This window comes from Crocodylus siamensis, chromosome 6 (assembly GCF_052110815.1).
Source record: "Crocodylus siamensis isolate JL-2025a chromosome 6, ASM5211081v1, whole genome shotgun sequence".
NCBI classification, from domain to species: Eukaryota; Metazoa; Chordata; order Crocodylia; family Crocodylidae; genus Crocodylus; species Crocodylus siamensis.
In genome coordinates, this window is record NC_143400.1 from 9,208,393 (window position 1) to 9,232,844 (window position 24,452).

Below are 24,452 nucleotides of genomic sequence, written 5' to 3' on the forward strand. Positions count from 1 at the left end.
CCACAAAGGACTAAGAGGGTCCATCTTGGAGCCATTGGCCTCGTCTCAGCAGAGCCTGTGTGGCAAATGCACAATTTCCGGGGCCTCTTTTATGCCTACTGAGGCCAACACCGCCCTAGTAGACTACCCCCATCCCTCCATTCCCCTCCAGCAAGAAGCATCCCTCAGTCTGACTGTGAAGTGGGGGAAATTCAGCCAAGGGGAAAGAGAAGCTCAAACACCTCCAGCGCCATCCCTGTCCCACCAGCATCCCATTCCCATGCCCCAATGACAGTGACACTTCTGGGAGGCCACGGAGATTAAAGGGACAACAGAGGAAAGGAGCCAAGAAGTCTCATTCTGGGGAGACGCCCCGCCGATTCCCTTTGATCTGCCGGCTCTGCCCCTCTCTTTGATGTGTCACCCTGCAGCCTGTTCTCTCCAGGGAGGGCAGGCCTGTTGCAACATGACCAACCGCTTGGGTATGTGCACCTGGGATTTCAGCCACGCTTGCAATGCCGGGCTTCCAGCAGCTTCGGTGTGTTCTGCAGACTCGGGAGTCTCTGCAGGGAGCCCTGGGCAGAGGAGGAGATGACGCTGGGCCACCACCCTGATATTCATTCACAACCAAGCCACTGTCACTCACGCAGATGATGTGGAAGTTGCAAGCGCAGCAATAAAGAGATGACTTCTGTGGGATCTGTCAAGACGGCCCTTCAGGAGCTGAGACAAATGAGCAAGCCACTGCCCCACCCAGTCCAGTGTCCTGACCCTCCTTGTAGGCAATGTTAGATGCCTCCAAGGTGGCTCCCCCCTCTATGCATGAATGCTCACCCCTCACCAGCTGAGCACAGAGGGGTGGAAATCCTTGTCTGGTAAATCAGAAACATTAGCACCCCAGTGCTGGAGTCCTAAGTGCAGAAGAACATTGCTAGTAGATCAAGACCAGGTCAGACCTCATGTCCAGCCTCATGGCATCCAGTCTCTGTGCAGAGGGTCTCCAGGCTTCAGAAGCTGACTGCACAGAGTACACATCTGAGAGGGAGATGGCCACTAGGGATTACTTCATAGGCGTGATCCAACTCCACTGACTCCCAAGTCAGCAGGAGTCTTTCCACGGATCTCACATTGAGTCCTCACGGCCCTCAATGCCTGTGGATCTCAGTGGACTTTGCAACCAAAAATCACTGTCACGGTACCGAGTTCACCGCTGGAAAGAGGGAGGAAAGAGGAGTGTTCAGAAGGGGAGCAGCTTGTCCAGCGTCACACAGCTGGTTAAGAGAGGTAGGAACAGAACCCGCCATCTCCTGCTCTGGTGTCCCATTGACTGGACCATGGGAGTGCATCAAAAGTGTTTGCTCATAATCAATTTGGTCCTAAATACCCATCATAACCTTGACATTAAGATGAATCTTGGCCTCAACCACAATCCTGACCTTCACCCAAATTTCTGTTAATAATCCCAACCCTCTGTGGAAGCTAAACCCAACTGGAAGTCCAACTCAAGGGCAATGTGGATGCTCAGCACTTCAAAAAAACAAGCTCAGGCTCACTGGGCCTGAACTGGCATGCGACTCAATTAAATGATCAGGCTTTCCTCCCACTCAGAAACAAGCAACGAGGTAGGAACAAGTACACGGTTTAGAAGGAACCAATGAGGAACAGTAGATGAAGTTCAGATGAAACCAGAGAGTGGGAGGAAACAGAGAAGCTCTAGACGGCTTTTAGATCTAGAATACAGAACTCAGAAATGGGGGTCAGAGAGAAATGGAAAGATGAATGCTTACATTAGCCCCTATACCGGGTAATAGCTGTGGAAAGGTCTATGAGAAACAGAGAGATTCATGCAAGATTGAAATGCTAGAGTCCAAAAAATAAGGGCAGCACAGGAAGCCCCACACATGCACCAAGTTCAGTGCCTAGGAACCACTGACCCCCATCCAGAAGGACTACCCCCACTGCAGAAAAGGGAGCTCTGTTTTTAGGCTTTCACCAGAATCTTGCAAAGGTGGCGGGGCCGAGTGCAAGGTCTAAGTTGGGTACTGTGCAGTCTCCATGCTCCAATCCCCACCCTGCTTTCCAAAGTGCAGCAGCTCCCCTGCTTTCTCTTTTGCTCCCTGGCAGCCACACGCGCAGGCAACGAGAAGGAACTTGTTCCCAGCTGGCTGCAAGCCACTGAACCCCCAAAACATGGCACGGAGCAGCTGCAGCTTCTGCCACGGGGGCTTGCACCAACAGGCTGCCTGGCTTTCAGCTCCGGGAAGCTGCTTACTGGGTAGGGAAGGGAGGTGGGGCAGAGAATCAGTGCTTGACTCCAAATCCCCCTGGGACACTTTTGGCTTTCTCAGGGCAAGAACGAGGGGACCTCTCTGTAGCCACTACTTATCCACCTAGACAGTCCTGGGGCTGTGAGAGGAGGAGCAGCTTTTGCAGGGAGTGGGGTGTGGGGATCGAGACGAACTGACCCCACCTTGTAGCTTCTCTGATCTCCAAATTAAAACCATCTTCTTCCCTCTGTCTGCCATTGGCATGGGCTCTGCTCTGACATGGGCAGGCTGAAGTCCCTCCCAGCCAAACCAGGTGGCTCTCACCTTTCTTCTTTCGCTGGGGAATTTGTATCACTATGAATCAATTTATTTCCTCAGCCTTTGTTCCGAGGCTGGGCTCTTGCAACCTGATTTTACTGCATCCGAAGCCCTCAAACCCCCCAGACCTGCGGGGCACTGCTGTTCATGGATGCCAGGGGTGCAAGCATGCAGGGGCTCTGGTTCTTGAACACTTGGGGCACCCTGGATAAGGCCTCTGCAAGCTGCCCTTCCCCTCTGGATGGGCCAAAGCCCCACAGGTCTTCTGCATCAGTTGGCAGGTTATCTGTCTGATCTAGCTTCCCATGTCAGGAAGAAAAAGCCATCTCTGCAGCTGGGCCTGGCCTCCTACAAAGCAACAACTAGCAGTTGTCAGTGCTGAGTCTGGTGCAGCTACAGCAGTTCTACAAAGCCAGATCCCCAGTGGCTCACTTGTCCCATAGAAGTGCTTGGCACAATGATCTTGAAAAGCCACAGGCAGGGACAGTCTAGGAGACATACGGATCATAGAAGTTCCCCATGCTGACATGGGCCCGCATAGCCATACTTGTCATCACCAGCATGTGGAGGCCTGGGAGCCTGGGAACTGGAACGTTGGAGCGCTAAACCCAGCCCTGACATTTCTTTATTTGGCTGCTCCTTGGTTTCTCCATCTCTGCAATGGGGAAATTAGCCTTGCCTCGCTCCACAGGGCAGAGGGGGAGGCTTAAGGAGCTAAGGCTCTTTGAAGGTGCAAGGTGTAATTAGCACGTGAAGTCTCTGCAAACAGTGAGCAGGAGCCACCAGTGTCCCACAGCTCCAGGCCTAAAATGGCTGTGCAAACACTCATGAGGTTTCCCTGGCGTCATCCCCATTTTGCAGATGGGAGAGACTTGAGTCGGGGAGAGCTGGAGCATGGATAACAAGACCAGCGCCTAGGGTAGGAATTCCCTGCCCAGGCCCTTTGTGGAGCCCTCACCTAGGAGCTCTTGCATTCACTGCTGTTTGATGATCCCCCAGCAATGCCTCATGCCTGTTTGGGATGGGAAACAGCCATCTCTGCAGGCCTTGCTTTAACGTCTACATTAGGGATAAGGACGTGAGTCCAGACTGGGGGCTCCTACAGAGAAAGCCATGGGAGCGAGCTTGGAGGAAGGGTTCCATCGGAAGCAGGGGAACTTCCTTTCCCTTGTTTTGAAAGAGTGATCCAGACCCCAGGGAAATGGCATTGGCACAGTCATTTCCACACCAGCTGTGCCACTCCAGTATCCCACCACTCTGTTCCCTGGAGATGCAGCTCAACCAGGGGCCATCCCTGGATCCCTGCTTCAGGAGGATCAATACTGCTGAGAGTTTAGAGGTAGCTCCAGAAAGCATCATCACTGGGGGATAGTGAGGGAGTGGGGAGAGAGGTCTCCAGCCCTCCCCTACAGTCAGTGCAACAAGGCAGCTGCTGGTGCCTGGCACATACTGGCTTCTGGGAAGGGAATGTGGCAGAGCACAGAGGGGAGATAGGATCAGGGCACAGAGGATTTTCTCCAGCTCACGGACGTGGGTGGCGCAGACACGGGTGGCAGCCTGGTCTCCTGCTCTTTTACAAAGTGCTGCATGCAAAGACCCCTCTCCTGCTTAGCTGTGAAATGGCCAAGAACAATACTGACCCACCTCAGAAAGGACTTTGAACTCTAGGGAAGAAGGGGGCTGGCTTGCTGCAAGCTCTTCTTTACTCTCGCTTTCCTACCTCTTAATTAAAGCACTTTAGTAAGCCCAGTTGGGAAGTGCTGGAGAGCATTCAAGAAACATTCCAGAGCCCTGCCTCATCTCTAGGTAGGATCCACCAGGCCCTGCCCTGATCTTGCAGCCTGCAGCTCAGAGGCATATGCAGCTGATCGCAGATCCCCCAAATCTCAGATGCAGCATAAGGCAGAGATAGCAAGCCGAGGAAAGGAAAAAAGAGAGAGATTTGTCCATCTGATCTGGGTTCCGACTCCTCAGTGCGTTTACTGTATGAGCTTCAAAGGGAGTGAGGGGGGAAAAGGACTATTTGAAGTTGTATCTATTGCAACCTGTAAGTGCATAAAAGAAGGGCACTAGTCTTTATAGGCAAAACAAGGCCCCCCTCAGAGGCTGGCCATTTGATAAGTGATGATGGTACACACTGACATTGGCATGTTGCTACTATGGAAGGGGTACAGAATAGAGGGCACTTCCCCCTTGAACCCTGGTTGGGCCTGGTACAAGGAGGGCAGCATTTAAAGGACTAACATAGCTATCTTTCTTCCAAGAGTGCAAGCAGGCTTTCATATCGCAGGCCTGCAAGATAGGGTCAATTATGTTGCTGAGCTTCCACACAACAGGAGGGTTTAACCCAGACAGGATAAACATGCTCCAGGTCATTTCCAGAACCAAGTGGCTCCAGGACCAGTAGAACATCTGCAATGTGGACTCCTTGGCCGCATCCGGATGAGCGCGGTCATGCAGTACGTGGCACTGCAGACACATCTGCAGTGCCACATACCACACATTTAGCTGTTCTCTGCGTTGCAAGGGAGCAGTGAGGAGGGGGGGGTGACCCTTGAATACCCAAGGGTAAAAAAAAAAAATAACATGCAAAAGCAGAGCAGCGCATATGGGGGCAGCATGTGCCACTCAAACTTGGAGCCGGCTGTCCAAAGCCATACTCCAGCTGCTGGCGAGGCTCCAAGCAGCAGGATCACTGCTGCTGCAGCAGTGGAAGTACCCAGGACTGCAGGTAAAGCTGCTAATACCAGCACAGTGCTGGCCCCAGCCTCCCCTATCCCACTGGGGTAACCAGCTGCTTGCCAGAAGGTGCATGGCACAGGCACTCCCCAGAGACAACTAGCAGCGGCACAAGGTACCCTACAGCTAGCTGTCCCTGGGGAACCAAACATACATGCTCATGTATACATGGCCCTGGAGAATGACAAGGGGAAGAGAACAAGGAAAGATGCAGTCTACTCAGTTTCCCCAGTCCCATTCTGTATATATGGGAGTGGCAGGTACATTTATGTGTTTGTCAGGTGATTTCAGCCTTATCGCATTTCAGTGGGCAAGCCTTTCTGAACACCATCCACCACCCAAATCTACCAGGCTAGATTTTGATCTCAGATTGAACACCACTAACCTCAGGAGACTTACTCCAGATGTATGCTAGTGGGGCCAAAAGGAGAATCAGGCCCTGGATAATCAGGCTGCAGATGAGATAGGGCACAGGTTACACCATGGACAGGTCCCTTTATCTGTGGACAGAGCAAAGGTGCCCTCATGAAACACTGTAGTTAATCCCTTCTATGCTGGTGCAGTGGTTCTACAGGAGTTTCTTCTTAGACCAATAATATAACCTGCTTTTTGGGGCTGATTGTTCAATAGTGCCCAGATAAATGCTAGATGTGCTCCATTACAGAGCCACTCCTTCCCCTTTGATCCGAACACTGTCTGATCTGAAACACGTGAAGATATAAACCTCCACAAGAAAAACCAGCAGTACGTACATAGAAAAATAGACAGGGCTCTTGAGAGCTGGAGTTGCATGGTACATCAGCACCATCAGCTGGACAATTTGGGGAACAGCAGGCCCAAGACCTATGAAAAGTACCTCTTGCAAAAAGATCTCATGTAACACACCCTGAAGTTGTAGTAGAATACAGCAGGCACAGGATGAGGTTCCTAACTGCTGGGTACCACAGAAGAACTGGAGGCAGATTAAGGATTTGGCTGAACCCTTAAGGAAGTAGGAGAAAACCATGTCCCACTTCCTGTAGGAAGAGTAAAACGTGTCCAGGGTTTGAAAGCGGATCGTGAATTATAGCAAAGGTGTAGGCTAGCATTTGCACCATCCATCTTGGGACTCCACTGAACAACAAGCTGACAAACCACTTGTGGTTCAGGGGCATGGCTCAATAACACTGCTCTTGAGCTTGGATTGGGCACCAGTTCTTTAGCACTTCACTGTTCTCTAGCATTACTCTTGTGCGCCAGCTTACCAAGAAAGTGTGTCCGTCTTTTAGTAGTAGATAAAACATGAGGCCTGCTGGGGTAAGGAAGTTTTTGTGAGCATCAGTCATAGCTATTTTCCTTTTTTTTTTTTTGAACTAAGCTGCTTTACTGAAAATGTTCATTTAATTAAAACCATTTTGATTGGCACATACTGTTGACCCAGTATAAGCGACCTAGACTGCAACTGATCGGTACCTTTGAACCCCAGCCACCCACTGCATAAAAAACACACCTGTCTAGCATTATTCAGAGATTCCAGGAACTGGCTGCTCCCTCCTCACATTCAGAAGTCCTTGGCTGGCTGGGCATGGCAGTCAAAGGGGTTAGTTTTCAAACTAATGTCATCGTGAGTTCACTGGAACAGATCAAGGCTCTTAAATTTGTTCAAGCACTGAGCATAATGATAGTAATAGCCAGAAAGAGCCAACAAGAAAAACAGCCATAGCACAAAAGAAATTAAAAAGCATTTCCATACCTATAGAGAATCTGGGCAGAATGCCCAACAGCATGAAATGTTAGACGAGAACTCCTCCTGGTGGAGCACTGTGGCACTAACATAGGTCCCTACATGATACATTAATGCATTAATTGTATTCTATTAATAACTTACAGTATTAACCACTCAAATATGACAATCTATAGATTAAGTCATCTGTATCACTAAAATAAAGCTAGTGAGAGAAAGGTGAATCCATTAAAAATCCTACAATATTTATTGATTTCTTAACTTTACTAGATTTTAAGATGCAATTGATTATAAGCAACCTTAACTGAACATAAACAAGTTTTTAAACCTACCAGATTCTTTAAAATAAGGTATCATGTCACCGAAGGCCTCCAAAATAATGAAATATTACTGAACTCCTTTTGATTAAGACACAGGCAGAGGCATATTTTTAAGGGAATTATAAAAATCATTGTACAAAATTGTACTTGGATAAGTTGATTGGTTGAATGGGGGAAAAAAAGAATACAAGAATAAAAATAAAAGATGATCAATAACGTGCGTTTGGCAAAGTAAAACTATTCTTACTGCAAAGTTTTTCTTGAAAGAGCTCTTGCCATTATAGATGCATGTTCCATAAAAGCGTCATTCTATGAAAGGAAGATCAGGCTGCCAGAACTTTCTCATGCCTAAAAAGTTTACTGTTACTTCTTCTACATCACACCAACAGCAAAGGTGCACTGATAGTACAGGGATCACTCCCAACACCAACCCAACTCACATCCCTTCCATCCTTTCAATGCCACTTGCAAATGACTAGGAGACAAACTGCACCACAGAAGTTTCTCGGAAAAGTTTGAGAGAGAAAACGCTACACAGGCAAGATAAACACAGACCATGACAAACAGATCTGTTTTTATTCCCCTTCCCTTTGAATTCCTGGGAAAGGCAAATTCACAGTTCTTTCATGCCAAAGCCCCCGCATACAAATGAAACACTTAAATTGGCACTTAGCTTCCAAACCGCTCAAAAAGAACAGTCATTAACCCTCAAAATACAACATGAGGTAGGTTAAAAAATAATTCTCCCCATTTTTCAGAGGGAGAAAATGAGGCATAGCAAGGTGAACAGGCCAGCAAGATCCACCAAGAGAATCAGTGAGATACCTGGGATTTAGACTTGGAAGCCACAGACTCAACCCACTAAACTTCAACTCCCTTCCTCTCCAGGATGTTGTCAGCGCCAGCGCAGCTCTTGCTCATGGGACTTTCTGAGTCAGTGCATTTGATTTAAAAAGCAAAAGGCTCCTGTCCCAGCTGGTGCTCCCAAAGCAGCACACCAGCTCCATGGCACCGTCCCTGGTTAAAATCTGGGTTACCTTCTCAGCCATGTCCCCACTGATGGCAAGAGATCGGAAGTGATCGAAGTCGTTTCTGCCCAGCTTCCGGAGGCGGCGTGCAGCGGCTCGGTAACACTTCCAGGGTTGGGGTTCAATAAGCAGGTACTCACACAGAGAGGTGAGGCAGGATAAGAACTCCACCAACCCGTTATCCCCATGGTTCAGGTGGATCCACATAGTCACCGACATGCAGAAGCAGATATCAAAGGTGGAGCGGCCAAACCTGCTTAGAAAGTTGCTCAGAGAGGACTCCCTGGCACCAGAATCCATGATATCCAGGGTGGTATAGTGGATGGAGGCAGGAAAAGGGCTGCACTGCTGGGCCCTCTCAATCAGCGCAGCATCAATGTCACAGCATAGAAGGTTCAGGTCTTTTGCCACTACAAGCTGATCGGGGCTGGCTTCGTTCTCCGGCAGACCAAGGAGATGTCGGTATAGAGCAACACTTAGTTCCTGCAGGAAGAAAAACCAACGTGGGCTCACACATAACTAAGTGTATGTGGGCTCCCCAAAAGAAGAGCCAATTTACAGGCAAAATGGAAGCATTAAAACCATTAACTTGGGATCATTCCCTGAGGGCCCAATCCAAAACTCATTTAAGTCAATGGAAGTCTCTTTATTGGTGCTGTTGGTCTTTGAATTCAGGCCTCAAGTCAGCAAACCCAGGAAAAGAGTTCAAGTATCCTGACACCCAAGATTCTAGTTTAGCTCGAGAGATTAATACCATGTCTTGTGAATACGCCCTTCCTTTGGGAGATAAATCCTATGTTTGACCTCCCACAATAGGGCTCAAAGGACCTATAACGGGCTGCAGGCTGGCAGTCTGGATCAGTTACGCAGTCGGCAACAAGCCACCCACGTAGGTAAGAGGCCTCAGCTGGCAGGCTATTAATGATAATGAGGAGAAGTGACTGGCTGATTGGAAATAAAAGAAAAGGAGGGGCAAGCAAGGGAAGGGTGTTGAGATGGAGAGGGAGGACTCCTGTACAGAAGAGCACAGGGCAAGCGCTAACCTATGCTGGGAGTGTTTATTTTGGATTGTTTGATATTTGCAATTGAACCCTATAATGCAGATCAACCCTGGGGTTTTGAAGCTTGTGTTGCTGGGACCAAGCTATGGGCACAGTCTTTTGGATCGTTTTGCTTTTGGCTGAGCCCTGGGAAGCAGAGGAATCCAGGGTATTACAGCTTGTGGTGTTGAGCCCATAGAAAGATTGTGTTACTGAAATCAACAGAAGGACTCAAGGACTGATTTGAGCTAGGCAAGCTGACAAACTGCTACAGGACCCTTATAGCAAGAACAACCATTGATGAGGCCTGCATTATAGTAAAGACCGGATCAGCCTTATCCACTCATTTCTCCAAGTGCTATATTTCAATATACTTTGAAGCCACAGGACTGTGACATAAAATAGGGTTCTTTTTTCTATTTCCTTTTGCAGGTTAGACTACATGAATCTTCTCTTACAAAACAGCTGACATCATCCACGAATTTTATCACAGAACAGTTATCTGAGTACAACTTCAGCATCCAAAAAAGAAAAGAGTATTGGGCTAGACAGGAACACACTGTCCTCTAGTGGACAAAAAGCCTTTCCAATGCCTTCTGCCTCAACGAGAATTACAGCCTTGTGACTAGATTCCTGGCTCGCCAGTGTTAAAATCCCTTTGGAAATGAGATGCAGTGTACTCCTGTAGATAATGCAAAGAACCAAAGCAGCATACAGCTTCCTAAAAACCATCATAACAATGACTCTGCAAATGCAGGCAGCAAGAATGAAAAAATGGCCCTTTCATTATGAACTGTTATTATTAATTTATGTTTAAAGACACACACACATGTTACATAAGAGAGTAACAGAAAAAAAGCTATGTACAAAATCCCTCATGCAGACTTTAAAAAATTGGCTGTCTTCCCCACAGCAAGCCAGAGTGTAGAATTTGCACTCAATTTTTCATATAGTGTATTCTGTCCTTCAGAAATGTCAAAAAACATTCTTTAGTGCCTCTCAATATAGCACATAAAATACAGCTCTAAAAAAAAGCATAAAAAGGCCAACTACTCATAATCAATCCCACATGGGTAACCAGTCATCATTACCAATCCCACTAGAGTGACAAAGTTGTAACAAGAATACAGTATCACTGTCTGTGTTTGGACCATGCAAACATTAAGCCTCATTGTACTAAGCTAATCTACTGCTGCTGAAAATTAAATAATGAAAGCTTGCCTTGCCTCTTATGATAAGCCTCACACCTAAAATCCAATGGGAGCTGGGCCTTTACATCCTTTAAGTTTGATACTCGTGGCCTATCTAGCCCCACAGGCCAGATGAGCTGTGCAGGATCAGGATCATGGACCACCCCAACCCCCACACAGTGCCTGGTTCAGCTACTCCAGGACCCAGCAAGAGGAAGTCCTCAGACACTTCCCTCTGCCACGGGAACAAACAGTAGGCTGCTGGGACTCTAGTTGTGTCCAGGAGAAGTTCCCTTATTGCAGCCAGAGTCCGGGCAACAGTTTGCAGGCCAGAAGACCCACCTCTGAGGGTCCAATCCAGCCCATGGACCAGACATTTGACACTCCTGCTTTAGGCATCTTCAAAAACAGCATCTTTAACTACCTGAACCCCTGGTCTTGACCTGGGAGCAGGGCTAGCGCTCCAATCGTCAGCCAGGGGACCACAAGATCTCATTAATGCAGCATAGCTGGGAAGCAAACACCTGCACATGATTCACCCGACAAAGGCAGAGATCTTAGCTAGGAACCCACAGCTTTGGGGACATCCTGACCTGCTGCCATCATCCCAAGTCTGTTACAGTGGATGACCGGCTTCAGTACTTTTCCAAGGCCAGGAATGAACAGAAGGAAGGGCTGGACTCCCCTGGGCTGGGACAGAGCACTCTAGTATCTTAATTCTCTCCTCCAGCACTTGCATGGGCTGCTGCTACAATGGGACGCACCCAGAGAGCGGTAGCGGATGGGTCAGCGCTGACCTGGAAGGATGTGGGCAGTGGAGTTTTCCAAGGCTCGCTCCTTGGACCAGTGCTATTTAATATCTTCATCAGTGACTTAGATGAGAGTGCAGAGAGCACCCTGTCCAAATTTGCATATGACACCAAATTATGGGGTAAAATAAACAAGTGGATCTGGACAGGTTGAAGAAGTGGGCAGAGCAAAATAGGATGCGATTCAACAAGGACAGGTGCAAAGTGCTGCACCTGGGGAGAAGGAATCATCAATGCATTTACAGGCTGGGGGACAACCTTCTCAGCAGCATAGCAGCAGAAAGGGATCTCGGAGACATAGCTGACTCTAACATGAACATGAGTTGTGAATGCGATGAAGCAATCAGTAAGGCTAACCGCTCTTTATCGTGCATCAGCAGGTGTATCACAAAAAGCTCCAGGAAGGTGATGCTCTCCCTCTGTGCAGCATTGGTCAGACCACAGCTGGAGAACTGCGTCCCGGTTTGGGAGCCGCACTTTGACAGGGATGTGGCAGCATTGAGAGGGTCTGGAGGAGGCCACTCATGTGGTCAGGGGCCTGCAGCTAAGGCCCTGCGAGGAGAGACTGAGGGACCCCGGAGCTCTTCAGCCTCTGCAAGAACAGGCTGAGAGGGGATCTTGTGACTGCCTACAAATTCATCAGGGGTGGGGGGTGGAAGGTCAGCAAGGAATAGCAGATGCTCTATTTACCAGGGCTCCCCTTGGGGTAACTAGAAACAACAGAAACAAACTGACGGAGAGCAGATTTAGGTTGGACATCAGGAAGAACGTCTTCACAGTTACAGTGGCCAAAATCTGGGATGGGCTCGGTAGTGCCCTTACCTGGGATGGGCTCGATAGACTCCCTTACCCTTGGGGGGTCTTCAAGAGGAGACTGGCTGGGGTCATTCTCCCCCTGTCCCCAGGGCAGAGGAGCAGATTCGACCTACTGAGATCCCCTCGGATCCTAAGATCTATGAATCTCACGAGAATGCTCTTGGCCTCTATCCTAGGCTCAGCCAAGGGGCCTCTCCCCTTCGTCCCGGCGGTGCTCAGCACCCTCTTGTACCTCCTTAGCCCCCCGGACGCGCTCACCCCCGAGTTGCAGCCCACGTCGAACCCCAGCAGCGGGCGGGCCCGGGCGGGGAAGAGGCGTCGGAGCAGCCCGCTTGGCAGCAGGCGGACACGGCCCTCGGGCGGGTGAAAGCGGGAGTAGTTGGGGAAGTTCCCGTACGGCGCAGCCCCAGGCTCCAGCCCACCCGGCGCCCCCACAACCCGCCCGGGCGCCGCCGCGGCCTCGTGCCTCATGGGCGCCGCCATCTTGAGTCCGCCGGCGCCTCCTTCCGGCCGGCAAAGCCGCTCCCGCCCGCGAGTTCCGGTGCACAGGGGTTCCGGGTGGCGGAACTGCTGTGAGGGAGGGTGGAAGGCCTCCAGGCTTCTGTCCCACTAGCCGGAGTCGGGAGAAAGGGGCGCCGTGCCGGCGGTCCCGTGCCCGCACACCCACACTCCTAGCAGAGCCCTGATCGCACGGCTGGATAAGTCGACGGTGCAGCCAAGTCCTCGGGTGCACCTGCCAGCTGGCCTGATGGCCTCCAGAGCCTGAGGTGACCTTGCAGGCAAGGTTCTTTGGGTGAATCTGAGATCTTTTCTTAGACCAACTTAAATAGTTGGGGAAAAAATTTTTTTTTAGCAAGCTTTCAATTTAAAAACCCTTCATCAGGCTGAGGAAGTTTCTGCAGTTGGTGTGCGCTCTTCCTGGATAACAAAGGTGACCGTGCAGCTCATTTCTTACAAACATTAAGGCTCACAGAATCGGAGAACGTGAGGGTGGGAAGGGACCTCAGGAAGTCATGTCTAGTCCAGCCCCCTGCTCCAAACAGGACCAGCCCCAACTATATCATCCCAGCCAAGGCTTTGTCTACCCGGATCTTCAATACCTCCGAGGATAGAGAGTCCACCGCCTCTCTGGGTAACCTGTTCCAGTGTTTTCCTACCCTCCTCATGAGACTGTTTTTTCTAATGTCTAACCTACATTTCCCTTGCTGCAACTTGAGTCCATTGCTGCTTGTTCTGTCACCTGCCCCCACTGAGAACAGTCCAGCTCCGTTGTCTTTGGAACCACCCTACAAGGAGTTGAAGGCTTTAATTAAACCCCGCCTCAGTTCGTCTCTTTTCCAGACTAAATAAGCCCAGATCTCTCAGTCTCTCCTCGTAAGGCATGTGCCCCAGCCCTCAAACCATGTTCATTGCCCTCCACTGGACACTCTCCAATTTCTCCATATCCTTTCTTTAGTGGAAGGCCCACAACTGAACACAGGACTCTGGATGTGGCTTCACCAGTGCTGAACAGAGGGGAAGAATCACTGCCTTTGATCTGCTGGCAACGCTCCTACCAATGCAGCCCAGGATGCCATTAGCCTTCATGGCAACAAGGGCGTGCTGCTGGTTCATATTCAGCTTTATTGTGCCCTGTGACCCCCGGGTCCTTTTCTGGAGAGCTGGTGCCCAGCCAGCCAGCCCCCAGCCTGTACTGGTGCATGGGATTGTTCTGTCCTAAGTGCAGGACTTTGCACTTGTCCTTCTTGAAACTCAAGGGATTTCTTTTGGTCCAATCCTCCAATTTGTCAAGGTCTCTGTGAATCCTAGCCCTACCCCACATTGTATCTACTACACCCCCCAGCATGGTGTTATCTGTTAACTTGCTGAGGGTGCACTCCCTATCTTCCAGGTCATTCTCCTTTGACTTCACTGCCTTTGATATGATTTCAGTAGTGGTGCTCTACCTTTTGGCTCTGCGGGCCAGATGAATGGTATGGGGCCAGTCCACAAGCTGGATCAGGCCCCTTGCTGCCTCACCGGGATCAAGACCTGCACGCCCCCCCATCATCTCCACACACCTGGATTGGGCCGCTTGCTGCTTCTGTGGGCCCAGCATGCCCTGATTGGTCCTGTGCTGCCTTCAGCTAGGTGCAGGCAGTGGGCCAAGAGTGAACCATGCCACCGTCACCCAGCCCAGCACATCAGGATCAGGCCATGCCACCTCTGCTTGGCCCAGCGCATGAGATCAGCCCCTGTGCTGCTTCCGCTGGGCCTCATCTGCTCAGTATAGCACACACGGCCACGTTACCCAGCAAGGAAATAATAATTGCTGCCAGCCAAATTTTCAGACTCATACGGAGTCTTTTGGGCCAGACAGCACAGCTTGGTGGGCCGGATCTGGCCCATGGCTGGGGGTTGAGCACCTCTGAATTACAGCATCACAGACAGGAAGAAGCCTCAAACCCTGTACTGCGTACATGCTGCTGCGTCAAGGACACAAGATGTCTCTTCTTTTGAGCATGGGATGATTGCATCAGGCACCAGCAAGGAGATGCAAGTGAGTTAAGCAAGACCGCACCTGCAACCTCATTCCAAGGAAAGCATTTTCCCATATGGCAGCTTATGACCCATATTTTAGATCAACAGAGAGTCAGTCTGGAAATTAGGGCATCTGTGGGCTTTTAGACCTCATTTTGGCAGATGCAGTCATGACAGCTCTCATGATTTATTAGCACATATCACAATTTCTCACATACTATATTTCCTCACATACAGCACACCCCAAATAAGATATGCACCTTCTTTTTGAGAGGCAAATGAAGGAAAAAAGATCTCTCCTTGAAAACACTGTTAAGTAGCAGTAACAGTGCATCTACATAAGTAGACTTAAGTTACTGAGCAGTAAAGTGTCACAATCTATACATGCATCACAATTAGGGTGCAGTAGATAAATTTACTCTGGTGTAGGGTACTTCTGATAAACACAGGTACTATCTGACAACAGTAAATTACTGTGCTTAAATGTACATGTAGATGGTGACATTGGGATTAGTTTACCCCAGCTCAAATTGCACCAGAGTTTATTCAGTCCCATTAATTACATGTGCAGAAGTGCCCACTGACTAGCAGCAGAAAAGGTGCCATCCATACTCATCCTGCTTCTCCCTATACACCACATGCAGCATTACTTTTGCTTCTCCCTGGCAGAGACCTACACTGTAGAAATCCCTATTACTGTAGTTCCTCACTTATGTGCACCCCAATTTTCAGCAGCTGTTTTTTGAGGGGGGAAGTGCATATTCTATGTGAGAAAATATGGTATCGCATACAGTCCACATGCAAAAGTTGTTCTAATAATATGTCCACCTTGCATTTTCAGGTTCAGTTTTAGGGAAAATAAACTGGCTTTTTCCCTGAATATAAGTCCATAACTATAGAAAAAGAAGTGGAATGGCTATTGCCCTTTGAAAATCCCAAAGAAAAATCAAGTAACTAAGGAAAAGATTAAATACAGTAAACTATTACAATTAAAACCATACTGGAAACAACTGCTGGATTGGTATTTTCATGGTCTTCCCCCCCAAAAAAACACTACAAGGAGCTGCAGGAGTTTTGAAACTCCTGAACTAGAAGAACTGTTGGCATCCCATCCAGCTTGACATTCCTGTGGATCTATAGCTGGGGGAAAATAACCATGGGCTGAAGCATGTGATTGTTGTGCTCTGAGGGCTGGGGCACCACTCCTGGATACCAGAAGAAATGGGTTCTCATTATAGCTCGTTGCCTTGTTGGGTGATCCAGACTAGACTGGAAGCTCTTTAAGGGAGGAATGCTTTTTGCCTGCGTGCTTATGAATTGCTTAGTCACTGGGTCACTCATTTTAAGCAGGGCTTTCAGGCACTCATCTCAGATTCAGAATACCAGACCGTAAATAATAATGAGGTGAGTGAATAAATAGGCGGTGCTTTTGGTCGCTCTCCTTGAATGCCAGCTTCTCCTAGATCCCTCAAGATCTGCTTTACTTCTGAAGGGCTGTTTTTAAGGACTGGTTTTATTTAATCATTCAGTTGTAATGACTAGTATTATTTGTTCTTTGCCAGATGGCAATCCAAGTAATTCCACCCTGCCTCCTCCCTCCTTTCCACCCTTCGCTGTTGGGAGGTGGTGGGCTGTTTAAACAATGCCCCCTTCCATCCCAGCAACAAGTGCATTTCAAAGGGGGCATTTCGAAGAAGTCCCATGATGGGTTTGGATTCTGGGAGGATGGAACAATGTAGTTTCAAGGGATTATGCCAAATAAGTAGAGATCTACTAAAAAGAAGAGGCTCATCTGTCAGGCAGCCCTCCCTCTCAGCACTGATGGTGGGAGAGGTGGGACCGCACAACAAGCAACCTTCCCACTTGTGGCAAGGGTGGCAGGCAAATGCACACAGAGAATGGCTTCATCATATTGTTGAGTGTCTGTGAACCTACCTTTCAAGCTAGTGATGAAGACAAGAATGGTCTCTTTTCTGTGAGTTTTCTCAATCTCTTCTTCAAGTTGTTGGGAGACGACATTAATACTAGGGCTGTACGAATCGAAGTGCTGGCTTCGTTAGGCTTTCCGAACCACTTTGGAAAAGCGTCAGAGCCGCTTCGGAGATCCGGCCATAGGGTATAATGGGGAACCAATGAAATATCTATAACTTCGTTGTTTTTTTGTCTGATTTGGATGAAACTTGCAGGGGTGGGAGTCTATGCTGAGAGCATAAAGCCTGCCAATTTTCACAAAGATCGGTGTAGGGGTTTGGGGGGAACTGCACCCCCAATCTTTGAAAGCAAAACTCAGGTCACATGTGCGTGTTACACCACAGCAGAGTCAAAACTCTGGTCCAGAGCTCCAGATGGGATCCCTGGCAGCCAAAGCAGCCGGATCTGAAGCCGGATCAAATAGCTTCCTACTTGCACAGGCCTAATTAATACATTCTGTATTAATGCATGTGTAGACACTTGCACTGAATATCTACACATGCATTAATATACTTTAGTTAATGTGCATTAAATCTAGTACCTCCATTGTCAGGCTGATGCGTGTCTTAATGTGCATTAACTAAAAAGCACGGGGTGCCTATACATGAGCAGGAAGGCTGCTCTGACATGCTAGAATTGTGATTAATTGAGTCGGCTGCAGCCTGGCAATTACCACGCTCCAGCAGCCTCCCTAATCTCATGTATCAGTGTACTCATGCTTCAAAATGGCAGTGAGGGCACTTTATCTAAATCTCATTTGATGAGCTTGGAACATGTATATAAACGCCCACAGCTGACATAGGTGAGAACTGTGGTATGTCCCGAGGCATCAAATGAGCAATTAGTCCAGTCAAGAAAACAGCTCTGTTGAAAGACTTAAACAGAAATGCTGAAGGACTCCTAAGATATCACTGTGAGCAAAAGCTGACTGGGATTCAAAAAAGGGTCAGAGAGTTATAAGGGAAATGAGAATATTCACCATTGCAATGAGTAAGAGGAGATAAACTGGGAGTGATAGAAGCTCCTGCAGTTCGAGGAATAAACCAACCTCAGAAAAAAAAGACTAGACAGGCACAGCTTGTACCCTTTCCTCTCAGACAGATTAACTGGGCTAGATGAACTGCTGCTGTATGACAATTCCTAACTGCTTCTGATCCAATTTATTATGAGTACTGCCTGCTACGATACATGACATACACTCAGCTGGGATTGACCAGCAAATTCAACCCCATTCATCGAATGCTGAGCATCAAAGTCAGCATGAATCATCAGCAGTTTATTTTGTCAGTGATAATTAAAGGATTGTGGTTCTGTGATTAGCCACAGCAAGTTGCTCACTAGCTCTCTTATGTAATGGTTAGTTAGGGATAATGATGTTTATGCAGCACCATCCCAGTTCAGTTACTCCTTCAGAAATGCTATCCTGTGGTTGGACTTAAATTATCAATGGCAACATACTGCCAAATTGTTGTACGCTACTACAACCCCGGGTATTGTGAGAACTAAGCCACGAGTGGGTATTACTGCAATGCATTACATGGCTGTCAAAACACCAATGACACACATAATACTACATACACCCAAAACACCAAGTAATGTGAATTCATGTTGCATTTCCCACTACCTGTGGGCCAGCAGCAGAGAAAGCCAATACAGCTTCCTGCCAGCTGTAGGGCATTTTTCTACCCCTACAAAAGCGGGTAGTGGGGATTCACAGGAGCCATGAAAAGGTTTGCCAGACTGCAGGACAAAAATCTAGCCTGAGAGCAAACAGCAGCAGTGGGAGATGTTGCTATATTTACTAAGGAGACAGCTATTTTAGTCAAGGCACCTGAAATACAGTTGTGGGCTATATAACTCTGAGCTGTATTGATCTCTTAAACTGAGCAAAGTCAAAACTGGGGTGGAGAGCGTTAGCAGAATTTGCAAGTATTACCAAGTATTATCTGACAGGTGTCATGACATGAATGCTTCTGCTATGGCTCCTCTGCCTAGACAACTCATGCAGAAACAGTCAAAAAATCCCAAAGATATGGCGAGATGCTCAGGCAGTGGCACTTCTAAAGCCAGGGAAAGGTCCATCTGACCCGCAGAGCTTCAGACCTATCTCTCTGCTATGCCACACATACAAATTGTACAAACGACTGATACTGAACCGCCTTGGCCCATATGTGGATAAGCACCTAATCCCTGAACAGGACAGCTTTTGTGCTGGAAAATCAACAATGAACCAGCTGCTCAATCTAACTCAACATGTTGACGATGGTTTTGAAAGACGCCAAATTACTGGAGCTGTGTTCATCAACCTAACAGCTGCCTACAATACAGTTAACCAGTGGTGACTTCTCCATAAAACCCTGGAAATGACAGAAGAGCTGCACTTTACAGAGTTGATATGAACCCTGCTTGAAAACAGACTCTTTTTTTTATCAAACTGGACATAGAATGAAGCAGACAGCGGTGACAGATTAATGGCCTTCCCCAAGGAAGCATGCTTGCACTGCTATTAGAATAACTTCTATAGGAATGATCAACCAATTGATTTGGAAACAAAATGTTTCATCTATGCAGGCGACTTGTGCAGAACAGCCCAAAACACTGGCTTTGACCACACTGAAAAATCCCTAAGCGAGGCACTAATTGGCCTAACCTCAAGTGAGGCACTAATAGGCCTAACCTCCTACTACACTGAAAACCAACTACATGCCAACCTGGCGAGAACACAAGTATATGTATCTTCCACCTGAAAAACCGTGAGGCCAACTGCCTGCTCAACTTCACCAGGTCTGGGACCACTATCCCACTGTCCAAATCCAGTTTCCCTTGGAGTCACCCTAGATCAAACCAGCTCATACAAAAAACACACCATGAAGACAAAAGCAAAGGTGAGCACTTGAAGAAACGATACACGCTCACCAACTTGAAATGGGGAGGTAGCTCCTCAGCCATCTGAACCACTGCTCTGGCGCTTAGCTTCTCCTCTGCTGAGCATGCATGCCCTGTATGGGAGAGATCCATATACGCCAAGTGCCTTGGCCCCATGCTGAATGATAGCTGCCGATGCATCACAGGATGTCTTAAGCCTACCAGCCTAAACAGTGCATGCCTGCTGGCCGGCATTGCTTCACCTGGCATCAGAAGAGCGGTGGCTGGCCAGCACGACAGAACCGCTGAGGCAAACTGAAGATGAGAGACACCTTGCAGTACCCCCATCTTGCAGCACACAAATGTCTGAAGTCATGCAGGAGCCTCCTTACCAGCCCCCAACCTCTCACCGCCACATTCAAGGATACACGCCTACAGATGTGGGATGAGCAGCAGAAAAATCTGACAGTGAAAAATGGACTTTCCAGCAGCTGAGTCCTTACCACCAAGGGCTGACGAACCGTGCCAAAGGTAGTGATGTCTCAACCGCCTATGTAGGATGTTGCAAGGAAGGAATGAAGAAGTGGGGCTATACCATTGGTTCAACCACCCGTGACTGCGACAACCCATTAATGCACATTTAGTTTAAAATAACCTAATGCTCATTAAAGCTCCCGTGAAAACACGACCAGTGACTTCAATGCCAATGTAAGATTCAGATGTAGTTTTGAGAATTGGCCTGGTATCCTGGGCTAGCACAGAATTGGTAAGATGAATGCAAATGGCCAATGAGTGTTAGAGCTCTGTGCAAGTCAAATATACATGTGTTACCAGCTCCTGCTTTGCTGGGAAAATCACAAGAAAGACATCGTGGAAACATCCAAGATCAGGGCACTGGCACCAATTAGATCTAGTGCTGATCAGGAAATCCTGCGCGTGAGGTCTTATCACAGTGCTGACTGTGATGCTGATCATTTAGTTGGCTGCAAAGTTAGAATCAATGTAGCAAATTAGAACCTGTTTAATGAATTACTAAGTAAATGCACCATAACTAGAGTTAATGCCCAGTAGCGCTGGCGCAAGGTTATTTTGTGACGCTTACTGTGTATTGGCCTAATAACACTGCGCAGCAGGCTGTTAGCAGTTTATAACCGCCATGCTACTGTGCAGTGTTATTAGGTTAATGTGCAGTACGTGTCTCATGTAGACGCGCCCTCAGAGCCTCAGACTATGCAGCACTTGCTGCAATGCCTGCTGCTCGAAGGCATGTGTGCAATGAAAGAGCTCGCAGAGTGCAATAAAGGAGCACAAGCACGTGTAACAGTATGCGGTATAAAGACACAAGAGGAAGAAGGCTGAGCAAAGTGAGCTTTGTTTCTCAAATGCTGTGTGCCAAAATCGGTCTAAATTGTTAGCTCTTTATTCTGTTGATATTAATTACAGGATTTTCCTTAAGGCATTGCCAACGATCCTTGTTATTTGCATGTTAATTGCTATCATGGTGCTGATGTGGTAATGTCCCAGTTCAGTTATATTTCTAGGAAACTTCTTAATCAGATTGTTACCTGTAATACCTACATGCTTGCGTTTCATAACTTTGTGCAACAGCAAGTGTGGGCAGAGTGATACCGAGGAAATCAGTGTTCATTGCTGCAGAATTTCTGTAGCTGTTGAAACACCGATGACAAACTAGTAGCGATAGGTGCTTCCAATTGTCCAAGCCATGTCAGTACATACAGAATATGCCTATTGTGCTCAACATCTGTGATCCAGCAGAGAGAAGACCAGGGCATTTTTCCATAGCCCACCTAGAAGTGAGGCATTGGGGGAATAAAGGAAAATGTTCCCATAACATATAAGCACTCTTGGGCCTCATGAGCTTCATTCAGTGATCACCCAAGTCAACAGAAAGACTCCCACTGGGTGCCATGGGGCCTGGGTCAGGAGCTGTGGTTGCTAACCCAAATCAGACATAAGTACACAGCCACGGGGAATGTATGGGCATTCTCTAGATTGGTTGCACAGAGGTCTTGAGCAAAATTATCTAGTTCTTGGATTCCCAGTCTAGAGTTGATGACCTCAGGGATGACAAATGGGGTCCTGTAGGGTTGCCAACTCTGTTTGAATCTATTCCAGGAGGTTTCCACAATACCAACGTGCCTGTGACACATAATGCAAATAAACTCATGTGCTTGTGTAGATCAGCTGTGGATTACGGTACATAGCTTTTACATCAGGAAGGCAAATTCACATTACTATTACATTTAAAAACCTCACTGGACTACTGTATAAATCAGATTCAACATTTAATGTTCATTTTCATGAATGCCCTATCATTTATCTCCCAGGTGGTGCTCACCAGTCTCCTGGAGTTTTATATCTAATTCCTGGAGACTGCAGGGCAATCCTAGGTCCTTGCAACCCTAGGTCCTGTTCTCCGTACCATTCCCTACCTTAAATTGGAGCTGGGCCCTGGCTAGAGGGTGGGAGAATGAGTGGCCTCCATATGACAAAAAGTAGCTCTGATCCAGCTTTATGCTTGTTGGCTAATTCCTAACAGTCAGTTCTCCACTTGTTTTAAGCATCTCAAATCAGAGAGCATCCACCCCTATCCTAATTAAGGGAGAGGCCATGACATGTTTTACCCTGACCCCCAAAAGAGACTTCAGCTCTGCCTTTGACCTGCCAGTTGACCTCACAGCCCAGCTGCCTCTGCCCCCAGCACTTCATTAATCCCCTTTTTTCTTCACATACAGCACTCACTTTTCTCCCTAAAATTAGCCATTGGAAATTGGGGTGTATGTCTTACACAAGGAGACTGATTCTGAGCGGTCTGATTCTTTTTTCTTCATTCAGCCTTCCCAAAACAAGGTGCATGTCTTGTGTGGGGTGAATGTAAGTAAATGTGGTAATTGGATGCTTTTTCAGCCCTTGAGAAATACTGAGTTCATCTTTAGAAAGGCTCACTAGCCGAAGATTGAAGAAGGCTGGTCCCCAGCCAGCATGAGATTACAGTGGGGTTATCGCTTTCAGGGGGTCTGAACATGGCTCTGGCCCCTCCGCACCCCTGCTCTTAGTAGCATATTTTCTTGCTCCTCAGAATAAAATACACACCTTGTTTTTTGAAAGGCAGACTAAAGAAAAAAAAAGTGTGTTCCTTGTAGTAACTAAGCAGCAGCAGAGAGGGAGCTGAGGCTGCTCTTTGTTCAACCCCCTGTGGATTGCTGCATATTTTACCAATAAGCGGTGGAAACTGCTCTTACCATATTTCTCACATATAAGACACACTCACATTTCCAGCAGTGGATTTTTTTTGGAGAAAGATGCGAGAATATATGGTATTTTAATAATTCCCGCCTTGCTAGCTCTGAGGAAGGAGATGTTAGATGGTGTGGAAACACCCCGGTGAAATGCCATTGTAGCAGCACTGTCTTGGCTCTCCAGAATTCAAACCAGCTGCCTTGGGAAGAAAATCTCCTGAGTTACACACAAGGCAGAGCTAGGCATGCAGATGTTGGGTGGCACGGGGCAGCTCCCCATGCAGCCTGGCTACGTGGGCTAAGAATGGGGGAAGCTCCGTGCCTGCGAGCTGGGTAGGAACAAAAACCTCTATCCAACTAAGACATGGTGCATCAATAGATCTGGTGTTCCCACTGCAAACCTCTGTGGCCCTTGGCCCCTTCCAAGTTCATCCAAGCCAGAGCCCATGGACCAATGGATCCTGGACTCAAGAACCAGTGCTTGCACCCAGATGGGGAGCCCCAGTCACACTGAGGTGTGCAATCCTGCTGTTTGCCCTGCATCCCACTGACTCTAAAGCAGAAACCCAGCTACACTGTTTGAATGAAGTGGTGGAATGAGAGCAAGAAGTTAAATCCCAGGCCCTACAGCTGTGCAAAAAACAGTTATCTCCCCTCCTCTCTGAAAGAGGGTGCAGGGGGTTGGGCTTCGTGGTCACAAAGCCACTAGCCATGCCCTGTTGTCTGCCACCCCCCTCCTCCATACTGGTGCAGATGAAGACCTGAAGAGCCCACAGAAACCCATCGACACAGCCTCCTGCATCTTGCCCTTCTCCCTTTATGTCTTCTCCTGCTGTCCATGCAGATTGGCCTTGATGCCCATGGGGCTGTAAGTACAATATATAGATTTCCTCCTCAAGTAAAACTGCTCCAAGCTGGTCATCCCTTTCCACTCAGGGCCCTGTCTTCCGACTGCAAAGGAGTTGAAACATAGGAGAGCCTTAAGGAGCTCTGTCTATTTTGCTTAGCAGAAAGATCCAGATGTAACTTGACTGATGTATCTCACTCTTCCCAGGGAGAAAACAGCAAGCACTAGAGGGTGGAAAAGGGCACTGCAATAACCAGTCGCTGGGAATGAAAACCAAATCCATGTTGGAAATTAGGCGTGCACGTTTTTTACAGAGAGGCTTATTAACCATTGGAACCAGCTATCAGTGGGAGTAGTGGGCTCTCCGTTCCCTGAACTCCTCAAAGAAGGGTTGGATGTCTTTGTAGAAGAGATGTGCTATTGCAAGCGATTGGGTTCTCCATAAGGGTAACTGGATATGGTCTGTGTAATACAGGAGGCTGGACTGGATCAGTGGCTCCCAAACTGCAGCCCATGGAAAGTGGTCAATAGCTGGTCTGCAGATTGCGCTGGTCATCTCCCTTTTCAATTCAACAGTTGTAAAAAAAGAGGGCATAGCAGTCTGAGAGAAATCCTGAGGGCCAGCAGTGGCCCGTTAGTCCAAACGGTCTGGGAACCACTGGACAAGAGAATCTAATTAGTTTCTTCTGGGCCGAAAAAAAACCTCTCCCTTGATGGATTCAGCTCTCCATGAAGCCATCTCATCCATTCCAGAAAGAAG

The 24,452-nt window shown here is 48.0% G+C and overlaps 1 protein-coding gene across 1 annotated transcript; it reads right to left on the reverse strand.

Annotated features, from left to right (window-relative positions):
- Window positions 1–7,414: 7,414 nt before the first annotated feature.
- On the reverse strand, window positions 7,415–12,743 carry BCDIN3D (BCDIN3 domain containing RNA methyltransferase). Its single transcript, XM_090054396.1, has 2 exons — window positions 12,488–12,743; window positions 7,415–8,857 (listed from the first exon to the last, which is right to left on the reverse strand). The coding sequence occupies exons 1-2, from the start codon at window positions 12,710–12,712 to the stop codon at window positions 8,264–8,266; spliced, it is 819 nt and encodes a 272-aa protein (XP_089910522.1). The 5' UTR covers window positions 12,713–12,743; the 3' UTR covers window positions 7,415–8,263.
- Window positions 12,744–24,452: the final 11,709 nt, after the last annotated feature.

Bases quoted from the DNA above. Each gene is read 5' to 3' on its own strand.
- BCDIN3D (XM_090054396.1), bottom strand. From the start codon at position 12,712: ATGGCGGCGCCCATGAGGCACGAGGCCGCGGCGGCGCCCGGGCGGGTT. The intron at 8,858-12,487 runs GTGAGCGCGTCC...TTCTTCCTGCAG, and splicing joins ACGTGGGCTGCAACTCGGGG to GAACTAAGTGTTGCTCTATA.